This window comes from Toxotes jaculatrix, chromosome 6 (genome assembly GCF_017976425.1).
Source record: "Toxotes jaculatrix isolate fToxJac2 chromosome 6, fToxJac2.pri, whole genome shotgun sequence".
In the NCBI taxonomy this organism is placed as follows: Eukaryota; Metazoa; Chordata; class Actinopteri; family Toxotidae; genus Toxotes; species Toxotes jaculatrix.
Genome location: NC_054399.1, coordinates 20107136 through 20121474, shown reverse-complemented (window position 1 = coordinate 20121474; position 14339 = coordinate 20107136). Strand labels below are relative to the sequence as shown.

The 14339-nt window shown below is 39.0% G+C and overlaps 1 protein-coding gene across 1 annotated transcript in view; it reads right to left on the bottom strand.

Annotated features, from left to right (window-relative positions):
* Positions 1 to 3209: 3209 nt before the first annotated feature.
* LOC121183380 (contactin-associated protein-like 4) overlaps positions 3210 to 14339 on the bottom strand; it is an 88536-nt gene continuing 77406 nt past the window's right edge. The window contains exons 20-24 of the mRNA XM_041040427.1: positions 13133 to 13266; positions 11801 to 11888; positions 6564 to 6791; positions 4726 to 4797; positions 3210 to 3406 (exon numbers count right to left, since the gene is read on the bottom strand). Coding sequence (XP_040896361.1) covers positions 3210 to 3406; positions 4726 to 4797; positions 6564 to 6791; positions 11801 to 11888; positions 13133 to 13266 — 719 coding nt within the window. The remainder of the gene's footprint in view (positions 3407 to 4725; positions 4798 to 6563; positions 6792 to 11800; positions 11889 to 13132; positions 13267 to 14339) is intronic.

Sequence of the window (14339 nt, the reverse complement as noted above, 5' to 3'; positions counted from 1 at the left end):
TTAAAAAGTTCTAGTACTAAAGTTTTATTAGAGATTGGATTTATTTTTTCATTATTTGCAGAGGTTTAGATGAGATACTTGTTTCTGTCTCGGGGAAGGCTTGTAGCAAGAAAAGCTTTAGCACAGTTTAACTTGTTTTAATTTAGATTTGAATGAACTCTGAAAAAAGCTCCTGGAAAATGTTGTTGAACTCTGCTGTGTGTTGTACAGTGTCATTGACTACAACATGAAATCTGCATTTATTTCCAGTATCTGGGCATGTTCCTGGATCGGTTTTAATTTCCAACTCTTGAAATTGAGAAGAAATTTTGTCACCATAAAAAATTACTTTGACATTTCCATCTTCTGGATGTTTCAGCTTTAGTCATTTAGTCAGCCTTCTTTATCTACATTCTGCAGACAGAAGCATATTAATACCCATCAATAATGTCATGTAGTGCATAAAGAGAACCCTCCCCTGAAAAGTTTAGGAGGAACAAAAATCTGTGATGTAAATTTATGTTAATTTAATTTGCTCTAGAGAGGGAAAGTGTTGCTGTGTTTCAGCTTCATTTAACAGGGAAACAAAAGACCTCAGCTGCCTCTAAACACTGTTTTTCCATCGCATTTTCTGCTACAGTAATGATCCATTTATTTTTCTCTAGAACAGGATTAAATTTTCACACAGTCCATGAAAGCTTACTTTAAGGCCATCATTGACGATTATGGGTGACTCCACCAAAAAAAAAGCAGGTTAAAATGTAAAGCAACATAAATACCGGCAACATCGAGAAACAGAGACTCCACAAGGAAACTAAAAAGAAGTAGAGAGGGACAAGTTGAATGGCTGTTATGCCAGTTAAAAGATGAGTCTGCGCTGTAATACATAGTTTCAAGAATATTTTAGAGAAAGTGTCATTATCCGTAACAAACTACACTATCGTCATGTCTCCAGATACAGAACATTTCAGGTAAAATTAAACACATCTCAGTATTTGAAAACCTTTTTTTTATTATTATGGAGAAGGGATTTGTAAGTAATCAAACCATCTTAATAGAGAAAACCTTAGATGGATTTACAGAAAATCACTCAATGTCACTAACAGCTATGACAATTGTTCACAAATACAGCTTTGTTACATTATTGTAGTTGCATTTTTTCATTTCTATTCTAACCAGGAGCTTGTCAGCACAAGAAAGTAACTCACTGTTGGCCAAGAAAGAAATGTGACTCCTTAAATGTCCAGAAAGCAGCAGCTCAAAAGCCAGTTCAAGCTGCTCCCTTCTCCTCCCTGGCTGTTGACAAGAGTTTGACAGTGAGGTTGCAATAACATTGGTACTGGCATTCTGTGATTGAGAAAAGATTTACGTGAACAACTTGATCTCATTCACAGTCTTAGTGCAGTCAATAAGACATTAAGAGTGAAATAATAATCACATTGTAGGATAGTCTGTCAGCACCATACTCCTTATTTCTCATACTAAAGCCAGCATGTCTGCGATGATAGCTCTGAATAAATTGTGTTGTGCTGCACTGATGTTTAAACAAGAATCTTGTACTCAAGACAAGACAATATCCAACACCACCCAATCAGTGCTGCAGCTGACATAATTGCGACTGGGGTAAATTCATTAACATATGTACATAAACACTGTTGCCATAATAGAGGTGTTCAGGTGGAGGGCTATGATGGAGTCATTTATTGACGTACCACTGCCTACAAGCAGCAGTGAAATCCACATGGGGAATTCTCTCAAAATAAAACTGATATTGTTTGAAATTTATGTTGGGGAAAATGTTGACTGAGAAACATGTATGTCACTGTTAATATGTAACAGCATTTCCATGTTAACAGTGGCCAAAAGAGCAGTTTGGCAGGAGAAAATATCGCCTGTGTTCTGTTTGATTATGATCAGGACCCTGCAGATGAAATCGATTTGGATTCTGAAAATTTGGCCAAATTGTCCATTGCGCTTCTAAAGGGTGACGGACCTTAATCAAAGGAAACCGCTTCGTCTTAAACAAGAGAGTCATAGAGCAAAAATTAAACTAATCAGATGAGCATGATATTGCTGTGTCTTTCCTGTCAGTCAAACATTGCCTAGAAAAAAGAAAAAAGACATTTGTTTATGAGAATCACAGAGTGTGAGAGTCACAAAGAACAAATACTTCAAAGCACCTGTAATGAGTTAAAATCATAGCGACTGGAACCATACTGAGATGGAAAACAAAAAGAAATTTTTCTGTTTTTGCTGCCTTTAAGTCCCACCCACAACCCAAAGCACTGCAGAGACAGTGGAGTATATACCGATCAGCCACAACATTATAACCACGGGTTTTAATGTTGTCGCTGATCAGTGTAAATATCCAACATTAATATTTGGATGGTTTTCACTGTATCCTTTATATCTCACTGTCAGCTTCTTCTCTCTATTTCCTGTTCTGATCATCTCTTAGTCTACCTGTCAGGCAAACACAGATCAGTGCTTCAGCAAAAAACACATTAAATGTCTGCAGAGCGAAAAAGGTGACAGGCAGTGTTTTATAGCCCGTGCTCCTTAAAACTTCAATTCTGAAAGCTAGTTTCAGAGCTCTGGTGTTGGCTGCTCACGACAGGTGGCACAGGCGGGAGCGAAAAATAAATAAATAAATCTTGGTGACACTGTAAAGCTTTAGCTCATGTTCATGATGTGAAGTAAAGATTAAATAAAAGCTTTCAGACTAACTCAAAGTATGGAAGGAAAGTTTTAAGAGTGCCTTTTTGCATTCATACATGCTGTACAGCATGTTCACAGAAGGTTCCATCATCCTTGTAGAAAAAGTGCTGCTAATAAATCAAGTCCAGACGTCTAGTTTACCTGGAACAAAGTTGTGTTTCAATCATCACATCTATTCTGCATTTTTCCTTTTAATAAATTATTTGTAACATTTCTGTATGGCAGAGAAATACAGTGTTGTACGCAGAGAAATCAACATTTACATTTTTCAAATATTTACATCCTCAAAATAACAGCATCAAAGACTCTAAGTCCACTTTTTACACTTTTGCCAGTTAGTGCAAAGTGTACAAACAGAAGGGAATAAATAAAATCATGAATTGTTCTATTTTTGACTTCACATCTTGATGCACTGGTACCAGTGGCTGAAGGGTTCTGTGGTGTAAAGCACTGAGCGCTCTGTAAGTCATCCAGCTCTGTCCTGTCAGCTCAGTGGGAGGTCAGGGCTCCTGCTAAATGAAATACTCCTTTTGGTTTTCACTGGGAGCGCACTGAGAGTCCGCCTGGCTGCTGAAGGGGAACTCATGGCCGTCTTCAGGCTGAGCTGCTTTGACTTCTTGGTTTCGATATGTCTCTTTTCGACTGCAGATGAATCTGGCCATGATGGCCAACGCAGACACAGTGACAAAGATCACCACAGCGATCACTCCTAAATAAAAAAAACAAAGTAACATAACATTTGTCTGTTTACAAAAAAACACTGACAAGAAAACTTTAGAGGGAACATAAATATGGAGCTTTAGGCAGGAGGGAATTATCTTTGCTTAACATTAAGGCTAGATGCATGGTAAAAGAGTCTGGCTCTTTACGAAGTTAAAAAATAACCAACACCTCTAAATCTCACAAATGTACCTGTTGTATCACGCTTCTTTAATCCGTGCACAAACACAAATGTAAATTTGTGCTTTTAGATTAGAAGAGAATTGTTTCTTAAGCAGCCAACAGCAGGTCCTAAATGTCAAAGTATGCCTTTTAACCTTATGTTAACAAGACAATGCATTAACAAGAAACTTGTTTAGGTAGATTTCTGCAGGAGATGACTGCTCAGCTGTGTGTGTGTGTGACTGGCCAAGCAATGTTCAAACATGCTCACATTTGCATGAAAGAGACTTCAAACAGGGACAGCATCGCTGTGGCAGCAGTGGGATGAAGAAAAGATCATTACTTTTAACTGTGCCTCCTTGGCAAAATATTTAAATCCAAACTCAACAGCAGTTTAACAGAGAAGACCCTGTGCAATTTAGTTTTCTGTGACTTGTAGGATTTTCTATTTATTTTTTTTAAAAATGTATATGCATTTATTTAAAAAAAAATTAATTTACACATATACAAAGTCTGAAGTTTAAATCAAATGTCTTTGATTTTGTGTTAATTAATGCATCCAGGAGCACAGTCCTCGCAGTGCAGCTTAGCACTGATATCTGCATGTGTATTGTTCTGGGACAATGTGGGTTTTGTCGTTCTCCACTCTCCTGACATTTACATCTAAATCTAAAATAGCACACTTCAAACCGTCGAAAGTACTGCAATAACTGATCCACTTCTTCTTTGTCTGGCATTTTGTTCCAGCAATAAACAAACTCAAGCACTTTGACCCCAGCTTCTGGTTTTATTTTGAAGAGATCACTAAATTTGAACAACAAAATACTGCTGGTTTGAGTTAAATGATTATGTTAGTGGCAAGTCTAAAAAGTGTTCACGTGTTGTGTGAATTCAGACCCAAAGTCTTATCTTTAAACAGTCAAGCCACTACTTCTCACTATTCTTCCTTAGGCTCAAAGATCAAAGCTATACTTCCCTCACTATTCAAAATCTGTGAATTTTATCCTTCCAATTCAACATCTCTCTTTTGCTTAGACTATTTTTATACATGATATTCAACTATATTTCCCCAAGCATAAAGTTTTGAGTCAACTGTTATGATATTTAATTAATTGCTCTTCTTCCTGCTGAGAAGGGTTGCATTACCTCCAATTAGAGCTGAGTCACTCCTCATTGCATTGACTAAAGGTTGACCTGGATCCACTGAACCAGATTGGTCTGTGGAGAAAAAGAGAGGTGGAGAAAAAAAAAAAAGAAAAAAGCAAGAAACAAATCAAATAAAGACAGAGACACAGAGCAGAAGGAAAGTAGTGCAAAATGAGGCGGAAAGAACAAACAAGAAGAGAAGTTAGAAAGATCAAGAATAAGAAAAAGAAGAAAGATGAGGTAAAGGGGTGTAAGGACAGATGAGGAGAAAGGTAAGAACCATCAGTCAGTGCAGACAGGGCTTGTTGGAAATCTCAGCACAGCCTGAAAGGACTTCTCTAGAGTTGTCTGACTAATCTCATCTTTCGTTGTGCCATTACTCTTTCTGCTTACCGAGGAAGATGGTTAATGAGCCCATAAAAAGTCTAATGAACAGCCCTAAGAATAATATTAAAGGCATAACAGATAGGTTCCCACACTGGGAGAAGAGTGGGGTGGTTACCTAATGACACACAGTGCATTCAGAAAGTATTCAGACTCGTCACTTATTTCATATTTTTTTTTAATTTAAATTCATTTCTCCCCTCATTAATCTACACCCAATACCCTATAATGACAAAGCAAAAATGACAAAGCAAAAATATCACATTGACATAAGTATTCAGACCCCTTGCTATGACTCCTTAAATTTAGCTCAGGAAAGGTGGAAAGGTAAACACCTGACTACATAATGTCTCACAGCTGACAATGCATACCAGAGCAAAACCCAAGTCATGAGGTCGAAGCAACTGCCTGCAGAGCTCAGAGACAGGACAGTGTCGAGGCATAGATCTGGGGAAGGTTACAAAAAATGTTTGCTGCACTGTACGGTGGCAGGAGCGCAGTGGCCTCCATAATTCTTAAATCAGAGAAGTTTGGAACAACCAGAACTCTTCATAGAGCTGGCTGCCTGCCAGTCATCACAGCAGCCAATCTGGGATTTATGGCCAGATAGAAGCCTCTTCTCAGTGAAAGACACATGAAAACCTAGTTGGAGTTCCTAAAGGACTCTCACACTGTGAGAAACAAGATTCTCTGCTCTGATGAAACCAAGTTTGAAATTGTTTGGCCTCGATTCTAAGCATCATGTCTGGAGAAAACCAGATACTGCTCATCACCTGCACAGTACCATCAGAACGGTGAAGCACGGTGGTGGCAGCGTCGTGCTGTGGGGGTGTTTTTCAGTGGCAGGGACAGGGAGACTGGGGAGGCTTGAGGGAAAGCTGCACAGAGCAAAGTGCAGAGATATCCTTAATGAAAAACTGGTCCGAAGGTTCACTTTCTAACAGGACAATGACCCTCAGCCCATGACCAAGACAACACAGGAGTGGTTTGGGAGAAACTCTGTGAATCTTTTTGAGTGGCCCAGCCAGAGCCCTGACTTGGACCCAATCGAACATCTGTGAAGAGACCCTGAAAACAGCTGTCAGCCGATGGGCCCCATCCAACCTGACAGAGCTTGATAGGACCTTCAGAGAAGACTGGCAGAAAATCCCGAAATCCAGGTGTGCAGCACTTGTCACGTCACACCCAAGAAGACTCGTGGCTGTAATCACTGTCAAAGGTGCTTCAACTAAGTAATGAGTAAAGGGTTGTTTTTCCTTTGTTATTATACTCTCTCTCTCTCTCTCTCTCTCTCTCTCTCTTACACTGAGTGTATGTGATGAGGGAAAAAAATAATTTAAGCAATTTTAGCAGCTGACTGCAACATAACAAATCATAAAACACAGTAAAGGATCGGAATATTTTCTCAATGTACTGTATATAGTGCTGTATAGGATAAAATGGGTTCTTTGTACCTGATAAGGAGTGTGTGGTTTCTGCTGTGTAGGGCTTGACTGGAGTGGAGGAACCACAGCTCGACTGGACCAATGGGCCGGTGACAATAACAGGGCCGTCGGAGTGGAGCAGAGCAGCTTTCAGAGGACTGATGGAGTTAAAGCGAACAGCTGACAGACAGCCAGTGAACCCGAGAGAGGCCAGCCCTGCCAGCTCTGCATCCAGCCCAGCATCCAGCCCATCAGCCTCTAAACACAGAGAGACACAGAGGGAGAAGACAGATTTGTTATCAGTGAGATGCAGCTACACATGTGATCATTCACCTGTAATGAATATTATATTTATCTTGATGAGACCATGATTGTGATGATAAGAAGAATCTATCTGTGCTGTACTTCTCTATGAAGTAGTTTCCAGTGTTAGCAGTGGAGAGTGCCATTCCTGTGAGGGAGTCAAATAATCTGAAATTAGTGAGTTGTACATCTACAAAGCCTCAGTGGTATAAGAACTGGATATATTAAAAAAAAAAAAAAAAAAGCACCCTCATGAAGGAGTCATAGCTCCCATGACTTTTTTTCGATAGAAAAATACACATTGGACTTTCATACACCCAATGGGTTCACAGCAAACAATGCACAATGCATGTATGTAAAGTTAAGGTACATTTTATTGATAAAACGGTATTATTTTGAATGCAGGCCTTTTACTTGTACAGAGGGTACTGGGGCTTGGAGTACTTCTTCCACCACTGGATTATACTGGATAGTAGTCATTGAGTATTTTTAATGAGCCAAAAACAATTGTTGTTTTGATTATGAAAGTAAATCCTGGTGTCAGATAAAATAACTTCTATAAGTTTTGCCAGCTACACAAAGGGTGATCTACTTCCTGTGCCTGTACTAAATTGCTGACACATACTATAGAGTACACTAATGTGAATGTAATTTCTGGTGGGACTGTCTGATGTTTCCGTAGATGCTTGACTTCTATTACGCAATATAAAAAGGGCTTCATAGAGAAAACTGCTTTGTAGTGGAATGCTATGTGGGTCATTAAAATCAAAAGGATTTGCTCCCTTTGGAGCCTTAATAAAAACTAATTTTATGCTGTTTCTGCCTTTTATACACTTGTGTACAAGAGCTTAGTCCAATAGCGGTGCAGAAGGAAAAGATCTAAATATATAAACATATGGATTCATCCTCATTAATTATCCACCGCAAAGTTAAAGACGTTTGGTTGTTTTCAAGGACGGTGTTCACAATGTTGATCTATAATAATCATTTTTGAACCTATAAAGAAACAGAAGGTTAAATGCTTGTAGTATCTCGGATGACAGAATGTCACTGGCAATGTATGTGCAGTGACTGTTTCTGATGAAAGCAATTTTTTTGTAATTTTTTCTGTATAAAAACATGAACGTATGTATCCCCTTAAGAAAACTTCCCGTGAGTCTCTTTTGTGGCTAACGTACTCACAATATCCCAACTTGTAACAGCAGGTACTAAATAAAATCCTCAGTAGCTATAAATGTCAGTGTGAAGTATAATTATTCCTGCAGAACAACTTGATTGCATAGCGCATCATTGCAAGTCATCTAAGTTATAACCAGAGAGAAACAACTTTTCAGCACACAAATAGGACACTGCAGAGTGGCCTGGTGGTAGAGGGCTGTTCATCAGCTGTATATTTGATCAGGCTTTGATTGAGTCTTAAATTGAATGTGATCCTCTAGGCAGCAGGAAATAAGTGAGTTTGAATTATATATATCATGACATGTGTGTGCCTATAGATTAGCAAACAAGATGGGGGCAGATGAGAGAGTTATAGCATTAGATTGTTTGGTGGTGCATTAGAGCACCATATTATTTCTCCATTCTTTAAGTACACACACTTTTTCTCTATCTCTTTCACTTTCATAAAAAAAAAAAAAAAAGCTCAAGTAGGCACGGGAGCTTGTTCCACCATGTGTGTGCACATGTTTTACTAGATAAATTAAGTCAGCAGTGGTTAGGATAAGATGTTTTACTTAATTAAAAAGTAGCAACACCACAGTGTAAAACCATCTACATTAAACTACATGAGATTAGCATCAAAATACATTTAAATTACTGGAAGTAGAAGTACTCATTATGCAGAATGGTCCATTTCAGAATAATGCGTATTATAGTACTTGATTATAATTATTGATGCTCTAATGTGTGCATCACTTTGATGTTGCGGCTGGTAAAGGTGAGACTAATTTTAATTTCTTTATGTACTGCTGAGTAACTTTGTGAATTTCCGACCAAGATCATTTAAGTTGTCCAATAATACAGACAAAATAAAAGCCAAACATCTGGAACTAACCATCTGAAATTAGGGATATAAGATATAAGCATGTAGAGTGCCTCTTCTGGAATCTGGATGTTTGTGTGAGCAGCCAGACCTCACTGACGGCCCTGGCCTTGTATCCACTGAACTGGAGTTTACTATCCACCTCCTCCCAGCTGTTGCCCTTTATCTCCACCTTTCTGTGGATCACTATCTCCTCCCTCTTTCCGCTCTCTCTCTCTCTCTGAGCAGCTCAGTCTATCCTTTCTTTCCTGGTCCATTAGTTAGGCTGATGGATGGCAGGGCTGGCAGGCAGTGACAGTTTATCAACTATCTTGCTGCCTCTCTGATACTGATATGACTGTCTGAGTCCTCTGGCTCAGCAGAGGGAAGGCTAGGTCACATCCTAACATGGTCTGGGTCATCAACAAAAAAACTGCAAGGAGCTAAACAGACCAAGCATCAATTTATATCTGTTTTTTACCTTTTTACCTTTATTTAACCAGGAAGTCTCATTGAAATCAGAAATCTCTTTTGCAAGGGAGACCTTACATGAACCGAATACTCCAGCAAATACAAGCCGATTACAATATATTTGTGAGCACTCCAAACCACTCATCCTCTCAGCCTAGGGTTTGGATATTCAATAGCTTCAACAGATTCTAATTTCCCAAGTAAAATTTAGTTTTTCAAATTTGCTTCTTATTGATGCTATTTTCCAACACGTTGCATGGTATTTAATCTAAAAATAAACCAAAACACTATCTGTTGAACACAGAAAACATCTTTCTTTCAGGAGGACTCAGGTTGCCATAAACAGCTAGTTGGCTCGTCTTAACCAGTGTATGCCAAGATTGGCCTCAGCAACTGGATAAAGGGTTAGAAAACAAATGGATGGATGGAAAAACAAGCAGCTGTGCTAAATGATAGATATTTTGTTCTCCTTCAGTGTTGCTGGCACCACATCTCAACCCACTAATCTCCATCAACAATCAGGCAGCAATTCTGCAACGAGAACCCTCGCTGTTTTTTCTTTTTCTCCAGTCTACTCTGCTCTACGTCTCAGTGAAGTCTGTTTCAGTTAAACCTGTGTTAAAACAAACTGCCTGTTCACCCTCCATTGTCTAACTACTGTCCAGCTTTTACTGTGAAACAGCCACAACTTCCTGTGTCTTTAGTGACCAATATTAGTGAAAGCTGAATGCTATGTGGCTTTTTTTTTCATCAGATACACTACAACGGGAGGCTGAGAAGGGCTCAACTTTACGCAAATATCCGTTAACACAGTGACGGTGACAGCTGGGGACAGCCGGGCTTCTTATTGATGCAAGAGTCAAATGTGATCATGTTGATTCCAGCAGAAATGGAAGCACAGAGGTGTTCGCTGTTCAACTCCACAATGAACGGGAAAACTTTTTTTTAACTTTAAAGAAAATGGTGGAAAAGATTGTGTATATCACCTGCTCAACACAACAAACCTCCAGAACTACATATTCATGAGAGGCCAGATGCTGCCAATTATTTTGTATCTGCAGATATAAACTCACTGTTATTGTGCCATTGCTTGATATTTGGGTACTTTCTCTATTGTAGCAGCCCATTTTATGAGAGTGGAGCTGGATTTATAGTATTGTGTTAAAGGGTAACAGTGTAGCTTTGGAGCCCATGCACATAGCTGCCATAGCTACAGCATAGCTGACATGCACCTCCTCAGAAATGTAATTACATGTCAGGGCTGCTGTAAGACCATGTAAAGACTGTGATTAGTCAGTTAGTCATTAGCAGCTTGTGTTTTCTCCTACGAGTTTCCAGTGCTAAAGGAGAGTGCTGATAGTAATGACCACATCAAGCTTGCAGCAAAATAGAAGTTACCTGAATGTAACTCCAGTTCTATATGTATATCTGTCGCCCACTGTCACTCTATATCCCAAGAATATAAAAACAGCACTGCACAGTCTAGCACTGCAGAGGTGTTATCATCGGGTGAAGTCTGGACTATAAATCAAAGCCTGCACACTAGTTATCTACAGTGAGATTGCTGTTACCCTTTGCATTAAATATAAATGAAAGTATTATACAGTAAACATAACTCACGTTTTCAGAAAGAAGTGTTTTTATTATTAACAAATCCCTGATTCTTATCAATTTCATCGCAGCCCAACATGCTTGTAACAGCTGTTTGTCTCAGAGGGTGCTCTCCATGCGTGGCAGAGGAAAACACTAAGTCACCACAACTTTGTCATAAAGTCCTGAGTTCTTTGAAGTACAATGTCCTGTCACGCAGATAAAGGTTGAAGCGTAGCGTCTGACTTCCTGGTTTAGTTCGACCCCACCCTCAGCAGCTCAGAGTTATTGGTTGTTATGCTGAATCGCAGGGTGCTGACTTCAATCTTCTAAGTAATTTGTTCTTTTCAATCTCTCCTCATTACCATACAAAGTGAGGAACCTTTTCTAAGGTTATTACCATTACAACTGTCTGAAGCCCCCCTCATCTAGACAGGCATAAAGACTGTATTACTCACCGCTTCGATAACACGGATAAAAGTTCACCAACATTTGCTGCATTTTCTGAACTTCTGCATTAGTGAAAAAACAATGCCATTTACACAGATACTTTACCCACCCATATGGCTCTAAAATGCATCTAATACCACTGCGACTTAAGTGGGTGACTCCACCTTTAGTCATTTCTAAGGTTTAAGGCTTATTTTGTATCTCCACACTAAAGTGCTCTCTCTGTGACAATTTGAATATGGATATCAACTTGTTTTAAAAAGCACCACAGCTGTTGGACTGACTGCAGCTCTCCCTCCGGTCCACCCAACACGATGAACAAAAAACAGCAGAAAGATATAGAACAGCATTTTGTCGCATGAGGCCAAACATCTCAGTTATTCAAATGAGTCTGTCTAAGTGGTGGAGTCTGCTCTAAGAGAGCCTCACTTACCCTGCACTCTGCCCAGAGTGAGTGACTTGATGTTGTTGAATTCCACATCAGATGTCAAGTTGAAGTCCTCTCTGGCATTCTGGTCAATCTGAAAGATAATTTATGTTACATCTGTGAAGGTAAAGGCTTAGAAAGTAGAAAGCAAAGACTGATAACAGTGACAAGTTCTTTATTGTTCATTGTTCAAACAGAATTTCAACACATGGCAGTGGAGAAATGAGCAATTAAACATGAAAAGTCAGCCCGAGGCTCAATCTCTAGTCTGCAATGCATATTTAAATGGGATTCAGCCCCAAAGCTGGAAACCAATAGACCTGTGAGATGCTGTGGCTCACAGTAGCTGAGCAGAGGAGTCTAAGTAGAGCAGGTCCGAGGTGGGAGATGCCTCAGAGAGAGACACTGTTTGGAGTAAAACATAGGGTGCAGTGTATTGCTTGCAAACACAAAGATTTGAGTTTCAGTGAATCATTTACTGGTATCAGTAGGAGAGCTACTAATGTTGATTGACCTGAGACTAAAACGGAGCCACAGAAAACAGAGTAGCTTGTACATGATTTTTTTTTTCAAAAGCATTCTTGTGTGCAGAACCATTTCTGGACATTTTCATGCCCTGGGTCAGAGATCCAGCAGCACCCAGAGGCGATTACATTTTTTTTCAATACTATAATTATTTGATGATTATTGTTCTCTGATGCTTGCTGTCATACCATTAACTGAATCTGCTGGCTGCTGTGTCTGTATTTTATGGCTCTGTGGCTTGCTCGCTCACACACTGTGGTCAGTGTTTTAATAGAGCACAGTGGAGAGTTCTTGACAGCTGTACAAACATCTGGATTTATAGCTGATACCTATATGTTTTGTTGGCTTAGGAAATCCTTACTTTTTATTTTCACTTCAGGGTGTAGATCATAGTTTATCATCGAGTCGACTTGAAATCTTTACATAGTATTCTGTTTTATCCCAGTTTGGATCATGTTACGATAAGACTGAACAGAACATAAATGAGTTGAGCATTCTTATCCCTGTATATGTGATCTGTTTGCAGCGGGACAATGAACTGTGGTGTCACAAAATATTAGGTAGCTTGCAGTTTGGAGTACTACAATGACAATGAGAATCAGCTACTCCTCTCTCATTATCAGGTATTTAGTGTAGTGTGAGCAGTGGCAATGTAATGTGCACCTTTGAGATCATTGTGACAGACTTTTAAAGCTGTAAGTTGACAAAAAAATTTCTTTCCAACTCTTCGGTTCACAGTGTCTGTGTCTAAAAACAGCTCTGGTCATGGTGGTGTGTATGGCACAGTGTGAATTATTTGTTGCATGTGTTTACCTGCACGGAGACACTGTCTGCCAGTCTCCTGATGGTCACTGTGTGCAGACGTCCATCGGCCAAGTTCATAACTCTGCTGCCCAACACTTCCACATCTCTGCCGCTGTGCAGCTTGTACCTCAGTTCCAGCTCATCTTTGCAAACACAAAACAACAAAACAGTCTTACTCTGCAATACAAGCACAAATTCAAGAGTTCATTCAAAAATGTCCAGTCTTGCCAGAATCAATGCAATGCTTGCAATACTTGAAGTGCTGTTGTCATTACTGATGGAGCCTTGTCTTCAGCATATAATTGAAAAGCCATTTTCTATTACTTTACAGCTATTACTCTCTATAACTCTAATATTATACTTATTACACTAAAGTAGAGCGGAGTAGAGCTTTTATTTGTCCCTGAGGACCAATTTGTCTTACAGACAGAGGCCACTGAATGATGAATACTATTATTATGTGAGATATAAAACAAATCTGTTGGTAAAAAGTGAAGTAAAGCACCACTGTAATCATGAACAAGCAATATTTCCAGTTATATATTTAAATGACATTTTAGAGACTGCTTCATAGGTTTAGATTACATGAAGTACTGTTATTGTTCACTACCAAAAATAAACGTGCTGTGGACAGCAAAAATGCAAAATATCAATCTGATGTCATTTTGCAAAGATTCGACTTGGTATGAAGCTGTCTGCAGTTAGACACCCAAGAAAAAAGGAAATTAGTCTTTTAGTCATAGATTTCCACATTCTTGGCTCACATTTAAGGACATCTGTGAAGACATTTATTCATTCCTTCAAAGAAAGAACATTTCATCCTGATATCTGAATGTTCCAAGATACCATCTGCGGAATTACGTAGCTACAAACCATTTAATATTGCAGGGATTAATACTTTATCTCTATGAATAACACTCCATGATAAAAAATTAATTTCCCAATCTTTTACAGTGTCAAACTTAATAAATGCCACAGCTGAGATAATCTGAATGCTCTAAGATATCAGCCGATTTTACAGATGAGCAGAAATGATAAGAAATAATCTTTCTTTAAAAAAAAAAAAACCCAAATACATAATACTTAATTCCCTATCCATTTTTTTCTAAACATGACTCACTTTTTTTTTCAAATACATGCTAATGGGGAGCAATTCCCCTATCAATAGAGCACATCTTGATAATAAAAGCAGTCTTGGAGAGGGTACAGGGTGTTT